Raw genomic sequence first — 23362 nt, forward strand, 5'->3', positions numbered from 1 at the left:
TTACGATAAAGTTCACAGTCAGGGTTGTGGGGGCTGGGGGAGGAATCCTAGTTCCCAGTGAGGGGACATGTGGGCTCTCTGTTTGCGCGCTTTGCACTTGATGCCTAATTTTTCCGCTCCGTTTGAAGTGATATTATTAATTCCGACATTTTTCGGGAGTTAACTCCCTTTGCCCCGGGACTGGCACTGCACCAGAAATATAGAAGTTGTTCACTCCAACTGTGGCCCGGTGTGACTGGGCTCTGCTCACCCTGGGTAGCACCGGGGAGGAGAGTTCCACCCCGGGCGTTACAGCCAAGTGAAAATATCATCTAAATTATAGACAACCAGGGCCGCTAGAAGCAGCGATTCGAAGCATGGAAACCCCCAGCAGAAATGCTGAACTCCCTTTATAATCCCTCTTTATACCACAGGTGGGGGATAGAAACGAGTGCATACCAGCTACTAAATGACACTTTACAGTGTTGTAAGTGCATCCCTTATGTCGTAACAATTTGCTTGTAAAAAGCTTAACTGCTTTTAATGTTTCCATAATTTAAAGTCCATTTCAAGGCTTAAGTGCCAGTTTCTTCTGCTGACTTGTTTGATTTTACTTTTTAAAAAGAAACTGTATTTCTTTAAGCCTCGCCTTCTAAATGTAGTGTGCTCCCCCCTCTCCCGCTTTCTAACTCCTCCTGACCGCTCCTGGGGTTGTGGGGGGAGGGGGTGGTGGAAGCAGGCCTAACACAGGCTCCCGGGCCTCTGACATTGCTACGCTGTAAGTGGAAGGCTCGTCCGGACATCCGCAGGTGGAGAGATGTCTTTGATCTTCCCTCTCGTCCTAAGCAGAGGAGCCAAGCTTCCATCCGCTGTCCCGGGGTCGTGGGCTGAGGTCAGTAACCGCTAGCGAATGATTTCCCCGTTGAATCCCAGGAGAGCGCGTGGATTTCAGGTGAGGTGGGGTGGGGAGTGTATATATTGTGATGCACAAGGTATCTCAATCGTGTGGGGCAGGCTGGATGGACCGGGGGGGTCTTTCCCTGTCAGTCATTGTCTGTATGTTCGTAAATCTGCAAGGTAAGGTTTAATACTTTTGACTAGTTTACACTCATACAGTCCTACCCATGGGACAAGCTGAATACGTGAGCTGAAACAATGGGATTGGCAGTTTCTTCCATTCACCAGGCAGATCTTCATTATCCAGAAGTGGTTTCTAAGGCGCTTCTCACTGATTAAACGGCCTATCCCACTCTCTCCCTCTCCTAGCTTGTGATCCATAGGTTCCATAAAGGCCATCTAATTCTTTATCACCGTTATATGAAAGGGCAGTTGTATTAATCCGAATTGCTACTCAAAGCAGATTAACTATCTGTACCTTTATGGGTTGAAATCTCAGTGTGTGATACTAATAGCAAAGCATATGGGATCTTGGGCTTCATAAATAGAGGTATTGAGTGCAAAAGTAGAGAAGTTATGCTGAACCTTTATAAAGCGCTGGTTAGGCCACAACTGGAGTTGGTCACCACACTTTAGGAAGGATGTGAAGGCCCTTGAGAGGGTGCAGAGGAGATTTACCAGAATGGTTCTGGGGGTGGGGGATCTTAGCTACAAGGACAGGTTGGAGAAGCTGGATTTGTTTTCAGAGCAAAGGAGGTTGAGGGGTGATTTGATAGAGGTGTACAAGATTATGACAGGTTTGGGTAGGCTAGATGGGGAAAGGCTGTTCCCACTAGTTGATTGTACAAGGACTAGGGGACACAGATTTAAGGTTTTGGGCAAGAGATACAGGGGGGATGTGAGGAAAAACTTTTTTACGCAGCGAGTGGTGAGGACCTGGAACTCTCTGCCGACGGAAGTGGTGGAAGCGGAGACACTCAATGTTTTCAAGGGGAGACTGGATAGTCACTTGAGGGAAATAAACTTGCAGGGCTACGGGGATAGAGCGGGGGAATGGGACTGACTGGATTGCTCTACAGAGAGCCGGCACGGACTCGATGGGCCGAATGGCCTCCTTCTGTGCCGTTATGACTCTAGTAAAGGAAATGTTGATGCCTTTGTATGAAGGTCCTTTGTCCGTTAGTTTAACAAAGCTATTAATATGTTTATTTGAGATTATTTAATGCCTCGGTTAAGATAGCAGACAGAGGAAACTCACTCTGAAAGTGTTAGTTGCCAATTTCAACCCTTTACTGTCAGTGCAATTTGCCGGGGTGTCTCAGTTTATCCATTATCCCCCTGGTTTATTGCTTGAAGCCTGTTCTTCTCCTTCAATGACATTGTGAAGTTCTGCTCCAGGGATGGAATGAATGGCGAGAACAGGCCCCGTTCACGATGTCGCTGCAAAGGAAATTCTGGACCAAATATTCGTTCCCGGGCTGACTTTTACTACCAGGATTTCTCCCCTCTTCTCCTGAAGGCAAGTCATAGAGAGGGCACCCCAACCTGGCTTGAACCTGTTCACACACCATGCTAGCGGGGAGGAGCAGGATCCTTTCTGTCTTTAACCCAGAATCCCAGAAACCCCACAGTGCAGATAGAGGCCATTTCGGCCCATCGAGCCTGCACCGACACATATCCCACCCTATCCCCGTAACCCCACGTATTTAATCCCCCTAACACTAAGGGTCAATTTATCATAGCCAATCAACCTAACCCGCACATCTTTGGACTGTGGGAGGAAACCGGAGCACCCGGAGAAAACCCACGCAAACACGGGGAGAATGTGCAAACTCCACACAGACAGTCGCCCGAGGCCGGATTCGAACCCGGGTCCCTGGTGCTGTGAGGCAACAGTGCTAACCACTATGCCACCCGGGACAGTAGTCCTGAGATCACCAACTCAGCACAGGCCAGGAATGGTACCTGAAGCTCTCCTAGCCTGCACGGTTCAGTCATACCAGGTAGTGTACATCTTGTAACATAAAACTGGTAAATGGAACAACAGGAGGTACCTGTACCACTATCTCCCATTATAATACTTTCAGTCCGATTGAATACAGCATTTTGTCACTATATTTGCACCACCTTCAAGGAGAATGACTGAACTACCAACACCATTTGATTTGGTTTCAGTCTTGACTTGCCCATTGTCATTCACGCAACAAAAAAGGTGGGAAATAAAAGCAAAGGCAAGACAGCGCAGAATCAGGCGGTTAACGGTGAGGATCATTACACCTGGATACCCGTTACCATGGGAGCTCGGCAATGACATCGCAGGAAGAGCAGCAGAGTTTGGAAGAGCAACGGAAGACAGCAGAATGTGTGCTGGATCAGAGGAGAAAATGCAGCAAAAGCCATGAGAGAGAGAGAGAGAGAGACACAGAGAATGTGAGAGAGATAGAGAGAATGTGAGAGAGATAGAGAGAGATAGAGAGAGAGAATGTGAGAGATAGAGAGAGACAGAGAGAATGTGAGAGATAGAGAGAATGTGAGAAAGAGAGAATGTGAGAGATAGAGATAGAAAGAGAGATACAGAGAATGAGAAAGAGAGAAAGAATGTGAGAGAAATAGAGAGAGATACAGAGAATGAGATGGAGATAGAGAGAAAGAATGAGAGAGATAGAGAATGAGAAAGAGAGAAAGAATGCGAGAGAGATAGAGAGAATGTAAGAGATAGAAAGAGCAAGAGAATGAGAGAGATACAGCGATAGAAAGAATGCGAGAGAGAGAATGTGAGAGAGACAGAGAGCGAGCGAATGTGAGAGATAGAGAGAATGAGAGAGATAGAGAGAATCAGAAATAGAGAGAAAGAATGAGAGAGAGATAGAGAGAATGAGAGGGAGAGGGAGAAAGAGATAGAGAGGAGCCGCTGGACTCGAACGTTACCAATAATCTTGTCATGGATTCAGATTTATTCCTGCTCTAGAATTTAGTCAATATTTAATTTTAATTTTTTAATTCAGTCTGCGAGGCAAGGGACGATGCTCCACTAAAATGGCAACAGATGGCGAGACTGACTCTGGCAGCAGTAAACAAGAATCAAAGCCAGCTGGCACCAACGCAATGATTTTTAATGGGAAGAAAAAGCCCCCATGTGAAAGAAATCACAGCACTATCATCAACAATAAATAAAAGCTGCAAGATATTACAGGAGGTAAATCTGGTTTGCACTTTTTTTTTTAGAAATTGATTAATTTATTTTGTTCAAGCAAATGTTAAGTACTGTGTGGAAAAATGAGTTAAGTGGAGTGGTAAATACAGCACAGGGGCCACTGGAGCTGAGCTGGGAGCCCATCAAACTGCTGTTTGAGTCAACCTGTTTGAGGCGGCCCCATTGATGCTGGAGAAGCTGGGGTTGGTCTCCTTGGAGCAGAGAAGGTTGAGAGGAGATTTGATAGAGGTGTTCAAAATCATGAGGGGTCTAGACAGAGTAGATAGAGAGAAACTGTTCCCATTGGCGGAAGGGTCGAGAACCAGAGGACACAGATTTAAGGTGATTGGCAGAAGAACCAAAGGCGACATAAGAAAAACTTTTTTACGCAGCGAGTGGTTATGATCTGGAATGCGCTGCCCGAGAGGGTGGTGGAGGCAGATTCAATCGTGGCTTTCAAAAGGGAATTTGATAAGTACCTGAAGGAAAGAAATTTGCAGGGCTACGGGGAAAGGACGGGGGAGTAGCAGCGCGGCTGCGTGGCAAGGATTGCACCGCTGTGATTTTCCCCGGCGCTGAGCGTTCGGAAGGGAAAGGGGAACGGGAAAATGAGGAAGGGGAGGCAGAGAGACTGACAATCCCCGAGAAATACCCCCAGAGACTGGGGAACTGCAGGAAGCCCCGCAGAGCTGGGGAAATCGGAGGGGGTCATTTAAACATTGGGGGGTCATTTTGACGTTGGGCGATCATCCACCCGTTGCACATCTCCCCATTTTCGCTTCCTTTGGTTTCGCCCATTTTACACTGATGACCAAAGTCAAGATTATCCCTCCCGGGTTCTGCTATAGAATGACATCAGTAGAAGGGAAAATGCTAGAATCTATTATTAGGGACATGATAACAGAGCACTTAGAAAATCATAATAGGATTGGGCAGAGTCAACACAGATTTATGAAAGGGAAATCGTGTTTGACAAATCTAATAGACTTTTTTGAGGTTGTAACTAGCAGAATAGTTAAGGGGGAATCAGTGGATGTGGTGTATTTGGATTTTCAGGAAGCATTCGATAAGGTGTGACACAAGAGGTTAGTACACAAAATTAGGGCTCATAGGATCGGGGGTAATATACTAGCATGGATTGAGGATTGGTTAACAGACAGAAAACAGAGAGTAGGATTAAATGGGTCATTTTTGGGTTAGCAGGTTGTAACTAGTGGGGTACCACAAGGATCAGTGCTCGGGCCTCAGCTATTCACAATCTACATCAATGATTTAGATGAGGGGACCAAATGTAATATATCCAAGTTTGCTGATGATACAAAGCTAGGTGGGAAAGTAAGTTGTGAGGACACAAAGAGGCTGCAAAGGGATATAGACAGGTTAAGTGAGTGGGCAAAAACATGGCAGATGGAATATAATATGGAGAAATGTGAAGTTATCCACTTTGGTAGGAAATATTTCTTACATATTGAGAGATTGGGAAATGTTGGTATTCAGAGGGACCTGAATGTCCTTTTAGACGAATCACTGAAAGTTAACATGCAGGGAAAGCAAGTGGTACGTTGGCCTTTATTACAAGAGGATTGGAGTATAAGAGCAAAGACGTCTTACTGCAATTATACAGGGCCCAGGGCCTTGGTGAGACCACACCTGGAGTCCTGTGTACAGTTTTGGTCTCCTTACCTAATATATACCTGCCTTAGAGGGAGTGCAGCGAAGGTTCACCAGACTGATTCCTGGGATGGGGGGATTGTCCTATGAGGAGAGATTGAGTAGACTAGGCCTATATTCTCTGGAGTTTAGAAGAATGAGAGGTGAGCTCATTGAAACATATAAAATTCTTACAGGGCTTGACAGGATAGATTCGGGGAGGATGTTGCCCCTGGCTGGAGAGTCTAGAATCAGGGGTCACAGTCTCAGGATAAGGGGTCGGCCATTTAGGACTGAGATGAGGAGGAATTTCTTCACTCAGAGGGTGGTGAATCTTTGGAATTCGCTGCCCCAGAGGGCTGTGAATGCTGAGTCTTTGAGTATATTCAAGGCCGAGATCGATAGATTTTTGGACTCTAGGGGAATCAAGGGATATGGGGATCGGGCGGGAAAGTGGAGTGGAGGTCGATGATCAGCCATGATCTTATTGAATGGCGGAGCAGGCTCGAGGGGCCGAATGGCCGACTCCTGCTCCTATTTCTTATGTTTTTATGTTTTCCAAATTAAGACCAATCTTAATCTTAATCACAAATGAAGCGATTAAACTCCATAAGCAGAAAATCATTTTACACATGGGGTCATGAAAAGTCCACTGATTTAACACAGAAGTTGGCGGGAGTTTTAAGGAAGGAACATTGCTTTATACGCACGTCAAGGCTTTGACCTCGCGGAGCCTTTGGTTGTTTGCTGCTGTTTTTTGCGTGCAGTATTTCAGACTGGAGAAATCCCAGTCCCGACGCACACTTTCAATGTGACTGGTGGGTTTGGCAGCAGGATAAAGGCAGGGAAACCTGGCCGGGGGGGCAGCTCCTGGTGACATTACCGCACATTTGCTTCTTAGAGGGGTGGCTAATGAGCAGCACTCACGGGTATCTATTTTTATTATTTATTTGTTCACGGGGCGTGGGCGTGGCTGTGGCGGTGATGGGCTGCCTTCTTGAACCGCTGTTCTATTGTAGCGGTTTGGTACAACTGAGTGGCTTGCTAGGCCAGTTCAGAGGGCAGTTAAGAGTCAACCACACTCTGGAATCACGTACAGGCCAGACCGGGTGAGGACGGCAGATTTCCTTCCCTGAAGGACATTAGTGAACCAGATGGGTTTGTACGACAATCCAGTAGTTTCACAATCACCATTACTAACTTTTTATTCCAGATTTATTTAATTAACTGAATTTAAATTCCCCAGCTGCCGTGGTGAGATTTGAACTCGCGTCTCTGGATCATCAGAGCCCAGGCCTCTGGATTACTAGCCCACTAACGTTAGCCACTATGCTAATCTACGTAGGAGCCCGTGGACTGGACCAGCTGCACCTGATCCTAGCCGGTTAAAAAGTTGCAGCAAGCAGCCTGGGGACCGAGAGGGAGATATCAGGGAGTCAACAGCAAATGCAGCCTTCAGTTGAGGTGGGGATAGAGGGAGAGGAATACTTGGATCAGGGTGTGTAGACATACGGTGTTTAATAAGATTTGATATTACAATTTATAGTTAAATAGCAATCCTTAGGGCAATTTGGGAAGCAGAGATGTAAATTTGGTTGGCGCGTTGGTGTTTCTCTGCAGTACAGGCTGAAGGGCTCGGAGCTGCCTGAAGTGCTGCCCCCACCAGCGCTGGTGGGAGTGCGGAATTACAGGCAGATGCCATTATAAATGTGGACAAATAATGTGACAAAAACGCGACAACCGGAAGTAAGGTTTTGTAGACAGGAAGTGCATAGCATGACATAGGATGTTTAATATATTATAGATATATATATTTTATGCCTCCGTATTTACTATTTTGAATGCAATTTTTTTTAAGCATAAAATTATATTTTAATATTTAGAATGATTCCACACACTGAGAATGGGATGTCTGGATTCAGGCTAATTACTCCTAAATCTAAAATTTACATTCTCTTGCTTTCAAAATACATTGTTGGATACAGCAGTTGTATCCATATTAAAAATACATATTTTAAAAATTTTGAATAAATTGTTGTACATTTTTTGCAAAGAAAATGACGATTCTGAGGTCAAAATGTAATAGTCTGGATTTTCCGATCGGCATCACTGCCACTGGTGGTAGCCCCATAATATTTTCCCAATTTTTACAAGTTAAAGGTTAGAAATGGCTGCTGGCGATCTTAGCATGTGAATGGTTAATGTGTCTGTGGGACATTTAAAATCAAAGGGTTAACACTCCTTACAACTACACTTGAGGGTTTAAGTACAGACCATTAAGATTTCATGAACAGGTACAGAAAATAATTTAAAAGGCTCATGGGATGCTGGCCTTTATATCTGGAGGACTAGAGTACAAGGGGGTAGAAGTTATGCTGCAGCTGTACAAAACCCTGGTTAGACCACACCTGGAGCACTGTGAGCAGTTCTGGGCACCACACCTTAGGAAGGATATATTGGCCTTGGAGGGAGTGCAGCGTAGGTTTACCAGAATGATACCCGGACTTCAAGGGTTAAGTTACGAGGAGAGATTACACAAACTAGGGTTGTATTCCCTAGAATTTAGAAGGGGTTAAGGGGTGATCTGATCGAAGTTTTCAAGATATTAAAGGGAACAGATAGGGTAGATAGAGAGAAACTATTTCCGCTGGTTGGGGAGTCTCGGACTAGGGGGCAAAGTCTAAAAATTAGAGCCAGGCCTTTCAGGAGTGAAATTAGGAAACACTTCTACACACAAAGGGTGGTAGATGTTTGGTATTCTCTTCCGCAAACGGCAATTGATGCTAAATCATTTTAAATTGGAGATTGATAGCTTTCTGTTAACCAAAGGTATAAAGGGATATGGGCCAAAGGTGGGTATATGGAGTTAGGTCACAGATCAGCCATGATCTCACTGAATGGCGGAACAGGCTCGAGGGGCTGAATTTCCTCCTCCTGTTCCTGTGTTCCTATGAACGTCACACAAACGCATTAAGCAACCAGCCCCCTAATATCGCCGACATTAATGGGGACAATTTCCACTTCCGCGCTCCCCAGTTTGTGATTCAGTCAGGCGGGAGTCGAGCAACTTTTTGACGTGTGCTCCTGGTGCGTACCAGGAGTGCAAAATCGCCCGTTAACTTTTAGCTTCAACTAATTCCGAATCGCTAAGCAGTTGACTGTTTTAACAATACATCCGAGTGCATCTGGGTGGGTCGCTCACTACGAGAAGGGCTGAGGCAACTCACGGGACGAACCTGTCTCGAAGATCTCAATAAGGAAAGGACAACCGCCGGTTTTAACCGAACTCACCGGGCGAGAGCACGGCGGGTTCGGATCAGAAGCCAGATTTACGCCCCGCCCGCTTTTACGGTCCGGCCCAAACCCAACCTCGTTCTTGCCGGACTGTTTAAAATCGGGCCTGGCATTGCTGACATAACACCTTAATTTCCTCTGACAGTGCATTGGTTAATGTGTTTAGGTTAAATGTCTTTATGTGCTATTGTAACCCACTTAACCCATGTGTGTCATACCAGAGAAAGATGGTCCTCTCTCTCTGCTGCTTTCTCTTAACAGGAAACCCGAGAGAAGTGCGCTGTTCCATTCAGAACACGTCAACGCAAAGTTAATTCCTCGTTCAGTCAGCCAGAACTCATTCACACTCCACTTTTCACTTGCTTTTTATATTGGGAAAATGACTTCTGTTTACTTGCTGTAACAAAATCATTGGCGATTGTGCAAAGAACATGTTTTTTTTTGGTTGATTTTAGTACGGATAGCAAACAGAGGTAACCGTGTGCTGTTAAACCTGCGGCCTAGGTGGCTGCCGTACCTGGTAGTTGCACTCAGGATCCAGACAGTGGTAATGCTCTCTGTACTGATAGGCGCAGTGAATGTGCCCACACTGCTGACTGCCGGAAAACCTGGAAATGAGGAAAAAGCAAGAATGACTCAGTGAGATATCCGGCTCTCTGCCTTCAAGTGTCCCTTTTTTCTTCTTGTCGGCCTACCTGTACTTTAATCCAGTAAACCCCCCTGACACCCCGAGCTAATGTACGTTCTAGCTGTTGATCGCTTAATACTGGACGTTTCCGTGTACACTTGACCCCCGGCTCTAGGACCAACACGGCCAGCTGTTGTAGCGCTTTGGAAAACTGTGCGCTTAGCTGTGGCGGGACGCGAGCAGACATCTGCCTACACCCTAGTGTTGCTGCTGCTGGTTTCACAGAGCTTTGGCACTTAGCCTTGCAGCGTTTGCTGAGCTAGATTTCGGCGCATTGAAATTACTTTACGTATTTCCCCTGGCCGGAGAATCTGGAACCGGGGTGGGGGGTCATAGTCCCAGAATAAGGAGTCGGCCATTTAGGACTGAGATGAGGAGGAATTTCTTCACTCAGAGGGTTGTGAATGGCAGGACTGTCGTATGAGGAGAGATTGGGTCGACTAGGCCTGTATTCACTAGAGTTTAGAAGAATGAGAGGGGATCTCATTGAAACGTATAAAATTCTGACAGGGCTAGACAGACTGGATGCAGGGAGGATGTTTCCCCTGGCTGGGGGGGTCTAGAACAAGGGGGGTCACAGTCTCAGGATAAAGGGTAGGACATTTAGGACTGAGATGAGGAGAATTTTCTTCACTCAGAGGGTGGTGAACCTGTGGAATTCTCTACCCTAGAAGGCTGTGGAGGCCAAGTCACTGAATATATTTAAGAAGGAGATAGATAGATTTCTCGACACAAAAGGCATCAAGGGGTATGGGGAGAGAGCGGGAATATGGTATTGAGATAGAGGATCGGCCATGATCATATTGAATGGCAGAGCAGGCTCGAAGGGCCGAATGGCCGACTCCTGCTCCTATTTTTCTATGTTTCTATGAATCTTTGGAATTCTCTGCCCCAAAGGACTGTGGATGCTGAGTCGTTGAGAATATTCAAGGCTGAGAGAGTTAGATTTTTGGACTCTAGGGGAATCCAGGGATATGGGGATCAGGCGGGAAAGTGGAAATGAGATAGAAGTTCATCCACGATCTTATTGAATGGTGGAGCAGGCTCGAGGGGCCGAATGGCCGACTCCTGCTCCTAGTTCTTATGTTCTTCTTATGTTCTTATTTGAGGGGGGGGGACTTATGTTCTTATTTGAGGGAGGGGGGGGAAATGATGTAATCGGCCTACACTCAATTTAAGAACCCTTATTCTTTCAGGGGAAGCTATAAATATAACACAAAAAGAAAATACTGCAGATGCTGGATATCTGAAATAAAAACAGAAAATGCTGGAGAAACTCAGCAGGTCAGGCAGCATCTGTGGAGAGAGAAACAGAGTTAACGTTTCAGGTCGATGACCTTTCATCAGAACTGGAAAAAAGCAGGAAATGGAACAGATTTTTCACTTGTCCACTCCTCTATCACCCCCAACACCCCTTCGCCCGGCACCTTCCCGTGCAAGCGCAGGAGATGCACCACCTGCCCCTATACCTCCCCCCTTTCCAAGGCCCCAAACACCCCTTCCAGGTGAAACAACGATTTACTTGTACTTCTTGCAATCTAGTATACTGTATTCGCTGCTCACGATGCGGTCTTCTCTACATTGGGGAGACCAAACGCAGATTGGGTGACCGCTTTGCGGAACACCTCCGTTCAGTCCGTAAGGGTGACCCCGAGCTTCCGGTCGCCTGTCACTTTAATTCTCCGCTCCATTCCCACTCGGACCTCACCGTCTTGCATTGTTCCACTGAAGCTCAGCGTAAGCTCGAGGAACAGCACCTCATCTTTCGACTAGGCACTTTACAGCCTTCTGGACTCAACATCGAATTCAACAATTTCAGATCATAACCTCGGCCCCTATCATATATATATTTTTATCCACACTTTTTGTTTGTGTCTTTTTTCCTTCTCTCCCACAGGGCAGCTGTCTTCCATTCTGCCAGCGCAATTTACACTTCATCTAGAGCCATCCTTTGTTGCTTAACCTGTCCCATCTCCTTTTGCCTTGAATATCTCTTAATGTCTCTTAACTTCTCCTGCCTTCTATCCTATCACAGACCTTCCCTTTTGTTCTTTCATCCCCTCCCCCCTTGCCCAGCCTCCTACACTTGCTTAAAAATCTGTTCCATTTCCTGCTTTTTTCCAGTTCTGACGAAAGGTCATCGACCTGAAACGTTAACTCTGTTTCCCTCTCCACGGATGCTGCCTGACCTGCTGAGTTTCTCCAGCATTTTCTGTTTTTATTATAAATATAACACAGTAGGCCAGCAATTAGGACACAGTCTCCTTAACACCTCCGTCATTTTAAACACTGGGGGGTGAGGGTTGTCGGGGTGGGGGGGAGGGGGGAGGAAGATTTCCTTTGGTTGCATAAATGTCGCAGAAAGAGTCCCTGCCATCACCATTTCCAGCAAAATTGTTAAAAGCATTTTAAAAGAACACAGTTGCGATTTTGCTAGGAATATTGAAATCGTGCCGTTATGTTTACCATGTCATTAACACAGTGACCGAACGGCCTCTCCTCTCAATGTTAACAGCCTGCTGAATAGAAATAATTGTGCTCCGAGCGTCAGCGTATTTTACAAAGTGCGCGCACAAGTTCTGTTTCGGGCTGGGTCACGGGCGAAGCAGGATGGATGTGATCTAAAGGCAAGTGTCTTTCCAAAGCCAACCCTGTGCCTTCCCCTTTTAATAGACCAACGGTCTCTCCTTCAGGCGAGACCACGTGTGGCTCTGGGCTGTGGGCGTCTCGACAGCTACGATCGTGCTGCTGCAATGGTTTCACGCTGTACCCAGGTATTTCTGGGTCAAATGTTGGCTGGCCTGCATTCAAAGTGGAAAAAAAAACAAGCCGAGAAGATGCTTGAATCGAGACAACTTGGCCAGAGGGGTTACCGTCAGTGGGCTCGGGCAGGGTCGCCCTAACTCGCCACAGCTGCTGTGTGAATTCAGACAAACCATGGGTCACGAGTACGTTGGGCTTTCTTATCTACTTAGCTTGTGACTGTCGCCAATAGGGCCTCACACCATTGCCATTTGTAGCGCAGAAAGGCCACCGTCTCGGCTTTACCTGCCCTTTCAACGCCAGCAGCTCAACAATGGCAGATGAACCGGAGCAACAAGAAACTCGAGGGCTAGGCACTTTGTCCAATCATTTGGGAGGCGGGGGGATTTGCATCCCATGCCAGGGGATCAGTCTATACATACACGTGCTCTCATTGGGCGCCACTCACTGCATGTGCTACAGTGGTTGTTTAATAACATAACTTAACATGATAAAGCTGGGAGGCAGTATAACCAAGATAATGATTAAAAGATGTAGAACGGCAAATAATGTATTTTTCCCCCCCCTCCCCCCACCTCCTCCCAGCTTTCCGCCCTCTTGTCCTTCCCCCAGCCCATCTGGGAGGAAGAATCAAACAGGAAGTCATCATCAATGTCCAGCCAGCAGGAGCTGGGCGTACTACAGGGTGAGCCATCAATTCAGCTTCTCTGAATCGAGATGCTCCTTCTCCTTGGTCCTCTCACTAAGAATTTCCAAACCTCACTGTGCATTGTGGCTGGTGGATGTGTCAACCTCAGGATTTAAATCCCAGGTTTGTAAGACAACCATCTTTATCATCTTGCACCCAGTCTGTTGCCTGAATCAGGTCTGATTTGTGATAAACAAACTATGGCTTAAAGTTCACTCCAACTGTTTTTTTTTACTTTTGTCTTTCACTAAACTTAATCTCTTTTTCCCTGGCCACAAGACACTAGTAATTACCAAAAATGACATTGCTCGTTGCAAACAGGTATCTCGTGACTGTGCTGCCATCGCTGCCCAATCTCCGACAGCGAGAATGAAAGCTGTCTCGAGCTGGTCATTGGCAGGTGCAATATCAACAAGGAAGGAAGCATAAACTCTATAAAACACAGGAACGTCCCACCTTGGTTGCCGACGTATAGTGCTGTAATGAAGGTGTCACTGATCTCTCCATGCTTGTAGTCATTAATAAGCAAATCAAGCTAATTATTTGAATCAGATTTGGGTTCATGTAAAACTCAGACCTGTAACTGCCATTTTAGTTGGCCGTTTTTAAAGCAGCTGTTTCAATTTTATTCTGGGGAGATTAGATAATATATATTACTCATAGGAAGACCAGTTCTCTAACATCTGTTTTAATAATTATCTGTATCATTATAACAATCCTATTAAGATGAGTTAAGCAATGTTTCGATTTTAAAATTCTCATCCTTGTTTTCAAATCCCTCCCTAACTCTCTAATCTCCTCCAGCCCCACAATCCCCCGAGATCTCTGCGCTCCTCCAATTCTGGCCTCTTGAGCATCCCCGATTATAATCGCTCCGCCATTGGCGGCCGTGCCTTCAGCTGTATAAGGCCCTAAGCTCTGGAATTCTCTTCCTAAACCTCTCCAATCTCTCTCTCCTCCTTTCAGATGCTCATTAAAACCGACCTCTTTGACCAAGTGCCCTAATATCTCCTTATGTGGCTCGGTGTCAAATTTTGTTTGATAATGCTTCTGTTTCACTATGTTAAAGGCGCTATATAAATACAAGTTGTTGTTGTTGAGTGCCAGTGTGTCATGAGCCCTGTTGCTAAGCTGGGAACATAGCAACTGGTGTTGTGCTTTTTTGCATTCTAGGTGACATAATAACAAGGTGCAATCAGAGGCAATGGTATCCAGGTCAAATGCCTCACAAACTGGGCCCTGCTGGTTCCTGGGGATACCGTTGCTAAGCTAATGATGTCACCATGGTGTCCTCATTGAGTATACAACGCCCGTTGATAGGCCGTGCACAGTCCTTAGTAACTGACGATAGTTTAGAGTTTACTAAAAGAAAAAGTGCTCCCAGGTTAGAGGAGTTCCGCTGCCAACAGGCGCGGCACTCTCCGACTCTTCTCCACCCCCTCCTAAGTTTAAATGGTCCGACCTTTGGGGAACCAACGGCACCATTGGCCTATGAAACTCTTGGGTCACCCCAAGCTGCATAAGCTAAACACGGGGAGCCGACTATCCTGAGTGGCTGCACTCCTCGGCAATCAGGCTTCTGTATTCACACAGGGGAGCCCAGCGGAGACGGGTACTCGATGAGAAAATCGAAATGGAGGACAGCAGCGCAATGGGGGGGGGGGGGGGGGGGGGGGAGGTCGCTTTCCTCGGGCCTCGGGCTGCCAACTCAGGTTGGGCGTATTCCTAGAGGTTATCACTTGATCGGCTGCTTCCAACCGCCCCGCCCACACAATCCTGCCATTGGCGACTCGACACATCGATCACACCGCCTGCACCCACCAATCATAAGAGCGAACAGACTCTCCGGTACCTAATTGGATGATCCTTAAAACATCAAACGGCCCTGTTTTTCCATCTGCAATATTTTTATAACTAATAAACGAAAGTGTTCACCCTCACGCTGGTTCCCTGGGGTTTGCTCACAGTGGCGATTAATCCTTAGAGCTGGGAGACTCCAGGAACCCCTACACGGAACCAGAAGGAAAAGAGCGGGGTGGGAGGGGTGGGGGTGGTGGTGGGTGGGGAGGGGGATTAAAGGTGCCTTTAGACTCCTCTCCTAAAAATTAAAGTCACGCTGATAGCAAGAGATTATGGATGTTGTTGGTGTCAGGTACGAGGCCTCGCTACGGAACACATCATTCTAATAGCTTAATTCACTTAAAGCTGAAGTGTCCCCGTTTCAACAAATCTACTTGTTCATCTCCATTCAATGATTTCATCAGTTCAAAGACAGCCAGGCGGTGTGTCCTTGAGCTGAGAGTACAGCAGCAGCAGCGATGTAAGTGAAATGATTACTGCCACGCAGGCGTACAAGCTGCAGCATCCGTTCCACCCATCACCTTCACAATTTCAGGTCATTTCCAGAAAATAAAAATCAACCAACCAGCAGTCTCTGAGTAGATGGGGTGATTTGGGGTGGAGGCCATCAGCAGGTAGATTACTGCAATAAAATATAAATAACTTTAAAACATCAAGTGCTCAGGAGGGAACAGTTCCAAAAAGAAGATAAAAGACCTGGGGTGCGGGGGGGGGGGGGGGGTGGGGGGGAGAAGGGGGGGGAAGGGAGGGGGGAAATTGGTGTTTTTAAAAAAATGTTACTGTTCTAACGAGCGTTCAGCACCAAAAAAACGGGTGAAGAAAAGGGAATACTGCAACTTTAAATAGTTAACGGAAAGAGATCAGAGGGACTCGAGGCAGAAATCGAGACAGGACACAACACCACAGGCACTTATTAATTTAGTATAGGTCAGTCGAGCCCCAGGAAAGAACAGCACAACTTGCAAAATGCTGCTGTTGGGTCCTGAGATGGTTTACACAGTAAGGCATAGGTTCTGATAGTGTCGTCCCTGGACTAGAGAGTGTCGTCCCTGGACTAGAGGTTTCCGCAAGGGGATCTGGGGGGGGGGGGGTCCCCGCCATTATCAGATTTCTGGCTTTATGAATTTTTCTGCCATTTTGTTTTCTGCACAGCTCATTATTCCTGTTGCTGCACAGTCATAATCTGTTTTCAGCAATTATAGCACGGAATTTATATATTTGCAGGGGGTCTCTGGGAGTGTTAACATTTGCAGGGGGGTCACTGGGCGGGTGTTAATATTAGGAGTTGGTCACTGGGGGTGTTAATATTTGGAGTTGGTCACTGGGGGTGTTAATATTTGGAGTTGGTCACTGGGGGTGTTAATATTAGGAGTTGGTCACTGGGGGTTTTAATATTTGGAGTTGGTCACTGGGGGTGTTAATATTTGGAGTTGGTCACTGGGGGTGTTAATATTTGGAGTTGGTCACTGGGGGTGTTAATATTTGGAGTTGGTCACTGGGCGGGTGTTAATATTAGGAGTTGGTCACGGGGTGTTAATATTTGGAGTTGGTCACTGGGGGTGTTAATATTAGGAGTTGGTCACTGGGGGTGTTAATATTAGGAGTTGGTCACTGGGCGGGTGTTAATATTAGGAGTTGGTCACTGGGGGTGTTAATATTAGGAGTTGGTCACTGGGGGTGTTAATATTTGGAGTTGGTCACTGGGGGTGTTAATATTTGGAGTTGGTCACTGGGGGTGTTAATATTAGGAGTTGGTCACGGGGTGTTAATATTTGGAGTTGGTCACTGGGGGTGTTAATATTTGGAGTTGGTCACTGGGGGTGTTAATATTAGGAGTTGGTCACTGGGGGCGTTAATATTAGGAGTTGGTCACTGGGGGGGTGTTAATATTAGGAGTTGGTCACTGGGGGTGTTAATATTAGGAGTTGGTCACTGGGGGTGTTAATATTAGGAGTTGGTCACTGGGGGTGTTAATAATTGGAGTTGGTCTCTGGGGGGTGTTAATATTAGGAGTTGGTCTCTGGGGGGTGTTAATATTAGGAGTTGGTCACTGGGGGTGTTAATATTAGGAGTTGGTCACTGGGGGTGTTAATATTAGGAGTTGGTCACTGGGGGTGTTAATATTAGGAGTTGGTCACTGGGGGTGTTAATATTTGGAGTTGGTCACTGGGGGTGTTAATATTTACTGGGGTTATACATGGATTTCCTTAAAACTATGGTGAGAAAGGATGTTTGGAGACAAAAAAAATGGAAATGATTTGTCTCGCACGTTAATATTTATCATTCATTCATCTGTCCCACCTGCTGGGATCTATTTGAAGATCAAATTGATGTTTGGAACGTGTCCGTTATAAAAAGGGCTGGGGGTGGGAAAGGATGGGGAACGTGTAGAGTTGCCACACTGGATAATGACAAAGGGAACTATTACTGTGTGTGAGAGGCGGGGAGGCTCTGTTCAAACTATTACTGAGAAATAGTAATAAATATAGAGCTGGTTTGTCAACAAAAGAGACTGAGAGACGCAGTTTGTTCGAATATTGTCCTTCCACTCAGTGACCTGGGCATATATCCCATCGGAGCTGACAACCTCCTCTCCCTTATGCCAGTAATGGTTCTAAAGTGGAATCAGTTTATCCACTTTCCAATCCACCCTCCCGTGGACGTGAGTCTATAGCACAAAACTGTCCTCATAATTCATAATTCATAAGTGGCACATGGAAAATAGTTATTCGTAATTTTACACACTACATATCAAACCTTGGCTGTAATTGTACTTCAACCTGTCTGATTCTGCTGCTGGGATAAGCTGAGAGTGGAGCTTGGGTCCATTAAAAAGACAGCAAATTAGAGCGGCTTATTCACAAACACAATCGCCTTCCTAATGTTCTCAATCAGGGGCTGCTGTCCTCAGGTATGCAGTGTGGGACATGCACCTAATGAATGCCAGTGTGTCTGCATCCAGTGCATTCTGGGTGGTAATTACACTGATGTCTTGTAGCTAGTATTTCACTACACAATATTCCGACTAGCTTGTAAAGCAAATACATGTCTTTTAAAATTGAAATAACTAATTCAATCATTGGGTAAACTTATCTAAAAAAAAATGACAAATAGATGGCACAAAGATGCAACTCGTTGTGGCTTGGAAAGATGCAGTCTCATCCTGGCAATCCCCATGGAGTCTTCCTTGTCCCGAGGTGCCATCAAGACATAGCACCAAGGGGAGATCGGGAATGAAATATGGAGAGCTGAACCAGGCCTGTTCACATGGGTTTTAAAAAAAAACTTATTTGTTCACGGGATGTGGGCGTCGCGGGCAAAGCCAACATTTATCGCCCATCCCTAATTGCCCTTGAGAAGGTGGTGGTGGTGGCGCCTTCTTGACCTGCTGTTTGGTACAACTGAGTGTCTCGCTCGACCATTTCAGAGGGCAGTTAAAAGTCAGCCACATTGCTGTGGGTCTGGAGTCACATATAAGAACATAAGAAATAGGAGCAGGAGTAGGCCAATCGGCCCCTCGAGCCTGCTCCGCCATTCAATGAGATCATGGCTGATCTGATCCTAACCGCCAATCCACTATCACAGGACTATCTCCTGAATCTAACAGAATTAGACACACGAAACAGGAGCAGGATCAGGCTACGCGGCCCCTGGGCCCGCTCCACTACCCACAGGGCCATGACCGATCCGAACCTAGACTCATGTCAAAATTCCTGCCCGCTCCCCGTAACCCTTAATTCCCTTTATTTCTAGGAAACTGTCTATTTCTGTTTTAAATTTATGTAATGATGTAGCTTCTACAGCTTTTTGGGGCAGCATATTCCATGGACCTACCACCCTCTGAGTGAAGTAGTTCCTCCTCATCTCAGTTTTGAAAGAGCAGCCCCTTATTCTAAGGCTATGCCCCCTAGTTCTAGTTTCACCCATCATCGGGAACATCCTCCCCGCATCCACCCGATCCAACCCCTTCACAATCTTATATGTTTCAATAAGATCGCCTCTCATTCTTCTGAACTCCAATGAGTAGAGTCCCAATCTACTCAACCTCTCCTCATATGTCCATCCCCTCATCCCCGGGATTAACCGAGTGAACCTTCTTTGTACTGACTCGAGAGCAAGTATGTCTTTTCTTAAGTATGGACACCAAAACTGTATGCAGTATTCCAGGTGCGGTCTCACCAATACCTTGTACAACTGAAGCAATACCTCCCTATTTTTATATTCTATCCCCCTAGCAATGAAAGCCAACATTCCATTGGCCTTCTTAATCACTTGCTGCACCTGCATACTAACCTTTTGAGTTTTGTGCACCAGGACCCCCAGATCCCTTTGTACTTCAGTACTTTCCAGTTTCTTGCCATTAAGATAATAACTTGCTCTACAATTTTTCCTGCCAAAGTGCATAACCTCACACTTTCCAGTATTGTATTCCATCTGCCAAATCTCTGCCCACTTACTTAGCCTGTCTATGTCCCCTTGCAGGTTTTTTATGTCCTCCTCACTCACTACTTTCCCTCCCATCTTAGTATCATCTGCAAACTTTGATATGTTACACTCGGTCCCCTCCTCCAAATCGTTAATATAGATTGTAAAGAGTTGGGGACCCAGCACTGACCCCTGCGGAACACCACTGGTTACTGATTGCCAGTCTGAGAATGAACCATTTACCCCAACTCTCTGCCTTCTGTTAGATAGCCAATCCTCTATCCATGCCAGAATATTACCCCCAATCCCGTGATTTTTTATCTTAAGCAATAATCTTTTGTGTGGCACCTTGTCAAATGCCTTTTGGAAGTCTAAATACACTACGTCCACTGGTTCCCCTTTATCCACCCTATATGTTACTTCCTCAAAGAACTCCAGCAAATTTGTCAAACATGACTTCCCCTTCATAAAACCATGCTGGCTTTGTCTTATTAAATTATGATTATCCAAATGTCCTGTTACTGTCTCCTTAATAATGGACTCCAAAATTTTACCTACCACAGATGTTAGGCTAACCGGTCTATAGTTTCCAGCCTTCTGTCTACTGCCCTTTTTAAATAAGGGTGTTACATTAGCCGTTTTCCAGTCTGTCGGGACCTTTGCTGAGTCCAGGGAGTTTTGGAAGATTATGACCAATGCATCCACAATCCCTACCGCCACTTCCCTCAAGACCCTAGGATGTAAGCCATCAGGTCCAGGTGATTTATCCGCCTTGAGTCCCATTATTTTACCGAGTACCACTTCCTTAGTGATTTTGATCGTGTTTATCTCCTCCCTCCCCTATAGACCCTGCTTGTCCAGTGTTGGGATATTCTTAGTGTCCTCTACTGTAAAGACTGATACAAAATATTCATTCAGTGTTTTTGCCATCTCCATATTTCCCACCATTAATTTCCGGTCTCATATAGGCCAGACCGGGTAAGGACAGCAGATTTCCTTCCTTACATTAGCGAACCAGATGGGTTTTTACGACAATTTGATAGTTTCATGGTACTAGCTTTTTATTCCAGATTTATTTTATTAACTGAATTAAAAAATTCCCCAGCTATTGTGGTGGGATTTGAACGCATGTCTCTCGATCCTTAGTCCAGGCCTCTGGAGTACTAGTCCAGTAACATAACCACTCTGCTCACGTGTTGAACCCGAGCTGTTCACATGTTGACCCCGGCCTGTTCACGTGTTGAACCCGGGCTGGTCACGTGTTGAACCTGGGATGGTCACGTGTTGAACCCCCGGGCTGGTCACGTGTTGAACCCATGCACTGCCTAACAACTGGTTGAAGAATCATGCAATGATATAATATGAGCATTTAGAAGTGTCCCGATTTCAGTGTCAGAAGAGAGATTGGGTAGAATGGCCCTATACTCTCTGGAGTTTAGAAGAATGAGAGGTGATCTCATTGAAACATAGAAGATTCTTACAGGGTAGATGCTGAGAGGTTGTTTCCCCTGGCTGGAGTGTCTAAAACTAGGGGGGTCACAGTCTCAGGATAAGGGGTCGGCTGTTTAAGACTGAGATGAGGAGGAATTTCTTCACTCGGAGGGTTGTGAATCTTTGGAATTCTCTGCCCCAGAGGGCTGTGAATGCTGAGTCTTTGAGTATATTCAAGGCTGAGATCGATAGATTTTTGGACTCTAGGGGAATCAAGGGATATGGGGATCGGGCAGGAAAGTGGAGCTGAGGCCGAAGATCAGCCATGATCTTATTGAATGGCGGAGCAGGCTCGAGGGGCCGAATGGCTGACTCCCGCTCTCACTTCTTATGTTTTTACGTTCCTCTTTGATCAGCATTGGGCACTAAAGTCAGGGAGGTCCAAGGCAATTGGGACACCTTTACACACATGACAGGCACCACGACTAAATAACAGCTAGGCCATACTAAAAATGCAGGTCAGTAATTTAGAAAAAAAATAATGATTTCAAATTCGTGCCCTTACTTCATTGATTGCATAAAGACCTTTTCTTAAAACAATCTGCGCCTGACAATGTACCAATTAGCATCAGATTTGATCTTTTGGCCAGTGCATCGAGGGCAGAATTCAGTCAGCAGAGACGGAGCTGCTGCGTGTGACGTTTTAAAACTTTAAAAAAAAGTTATTCATTTTCATTCAACCTCAGACGATAAAGAACTCTTGAAACAAATTCAAACGAGACTGTCGTCGGTAGCAGTGATGGGTCGTGAAAGGCTCGCCTCGACCACGTTCTCAGAGCAAGAAACGATGTGCGGGCCCCCGAACACATTCTTATTTAAACATTTCGAACGCATGCTTGCCTGTTTCATCCAAATTAAACCTCTTATTACTACTATATAAGAATTTGAAATGTTTCATTCATCAGCTTTCTAATGCTCATTCATTTGCACTCCCCTCTGATTTCTTTGCCAGCTCCTATTTCAAGGGAAGGTTTGCTCCCTGATTGTTGTGCTTGTAAACTAATAGTAGCGTTCCAGGTGAGAGAGATTACTTCTTCTGTAAGATAATGGGGCAGAACATTTCTACTAACTGGGCAATTTGGCTAATATCTCCCGCCTGGAACCTCTTTAACTCTCTGCAATCAAAGACCAGAGTATTCCCCTGCAATTGGACTTGTTCATCACAGATAAGACAAGCTAATCAGAGCTGGAGGTGGGGAGGGGTGGGGGGGAGGAGCTGCTAAATGTCGTAAAATTAGAACCCCCCCCCCCCAAAAAAAAACATGTGAACGCAGCTGCTTGGTAATTTGGGCAACTTGCACTTCTGAATCTGCAAAAAAATGTTTTTGGAAAGTGGGAGTTGTTGTTGAAAGGTCTCTGTGCAAAAATGCTAACCCGCGCCGTCCCCTTCACAGAGGCTCTTGAGCCTGCTCTATATTTCCAGCATTTTGTTCTGGAGACTCGCTGTGATTCCACTTCAGGACAAACCAAACCATGGACGACTCCTCCATCAGAAGCTTGGCCAGACGTGGGTTCTTTTGTTGGTCCCGGTTTGCAATGGTTACACCGTGTGTCAGAATGCGGTGATACTGGATGGCGAGTACCGAAAGAGACAGCCTGCACCGAGCACACTTCGTTTTTACGAGCACTCCACTTTTATTTTTAGGGGACAGCAGGCGTGACTGTGTCGTGACATGACTGCGGACTATGATCCAGAATGCAATGTGTAACTGCAATTTACACTTCTCTAAATGGGACTGAATTTCTGGTTAAATGAAATCAAAACATTATAATATTTTTTTTTAAACTTTCCCTATTATACAAAGGATATAGAGGCACTGGAGAGGGTGCAGAGAAGATTTACAAGGATGATACCAGAAATGCGAGGGTATATCTATCAGGAAAGGATGAACAGGCCGGGTCTCTTTTCGCTTGAAAAAAGAAGGCTGAGGGGGTGACCTAATAGAGGTCTTTAAAATTATGAAAGATAGAGTGGATACAGAGAGAATGTTTCCACTTGTGGGGAAGAGCAAAACTAGAGGCCATCAATATAAGATAGTCACCAAGAAATCCAATAGGGAATTCAGAAGAAACTTCTTTACCCAGAGAGTGGTGAGAATGTGGAACTCGCTACCACAGGGAGTGGTTGAGGCGAATAGTATTGATGCATTTAAGGGGAGGCTGGACAAACATATGAGGGAGAAGGGAATAGAGGGTTACGCTGATAGATTTAGATGAGGAAAGACGGGAGGAGGCTCGAGTGGAGCATAAAAGCCGGCATGGACTGGTTGGGCCGAACGGCCTGTTTCTATGTATGTAATCCAAGAGGTTCTTTATGAGACAATAGATTGATAATGTTTAGTGTTTAATGACTAGAGTCATGAATAATGAAAGAAGTAAAATTGTAATACTTGGACAGAAGTTCTATAGACTGGAAGGGAATGGGAAGCGATTC

The 23362-nt window shown here is 45.8% G+C and overlaps 1 protein-coding gene across 11 annotated transcripts in view; it reads right to left on the reverse strand.

The window, feature by feature from the left end:
- The window catches only part of casz1 (castor zinc finger 1), a 400652-nt gene that overhangs the window by 79158 nt on the left and 298132 nt on the right, over positions 1–23362 (reverse strand). For 9 of the 11 annotated variants that reach the window (XM_085967449.1, XM_085967451.1, XM_085967446.1 and 6 more), the window contains 2 exons: positions 15578–15634; positions 9531–9621 (listed from right to left, as the gene is read on the reverse strand). In XM_085967449.1, coding sequence (XP_085823575.1) covers positions 9531–9621; positions 15578–15634 — 148 coding nt within the window. The remainder of the gene's footprint in view (positions 1–9530; positions 9622–15577; positions 15635–23362) is intronic. The other 2 variants (XM_085967450.1, XM_085967453.1) reach the window with 1 other exon arrangement.

Source organism: Somniosus microcephalus, chromosome 25 (assembly GCF_052327205.1).
Source record: "Somniosus microcephalus isolate GS21.2 chromosome 25, FLI_Smic_1.0, whole genome shotgun sequence".
Taxonomy (NCBI): Eukaryota; Metazoa; Chordata; class Chondrichthyes; order Squaliformes; family Somniosidae; genus Somniosus; species Somniosus microcephalus.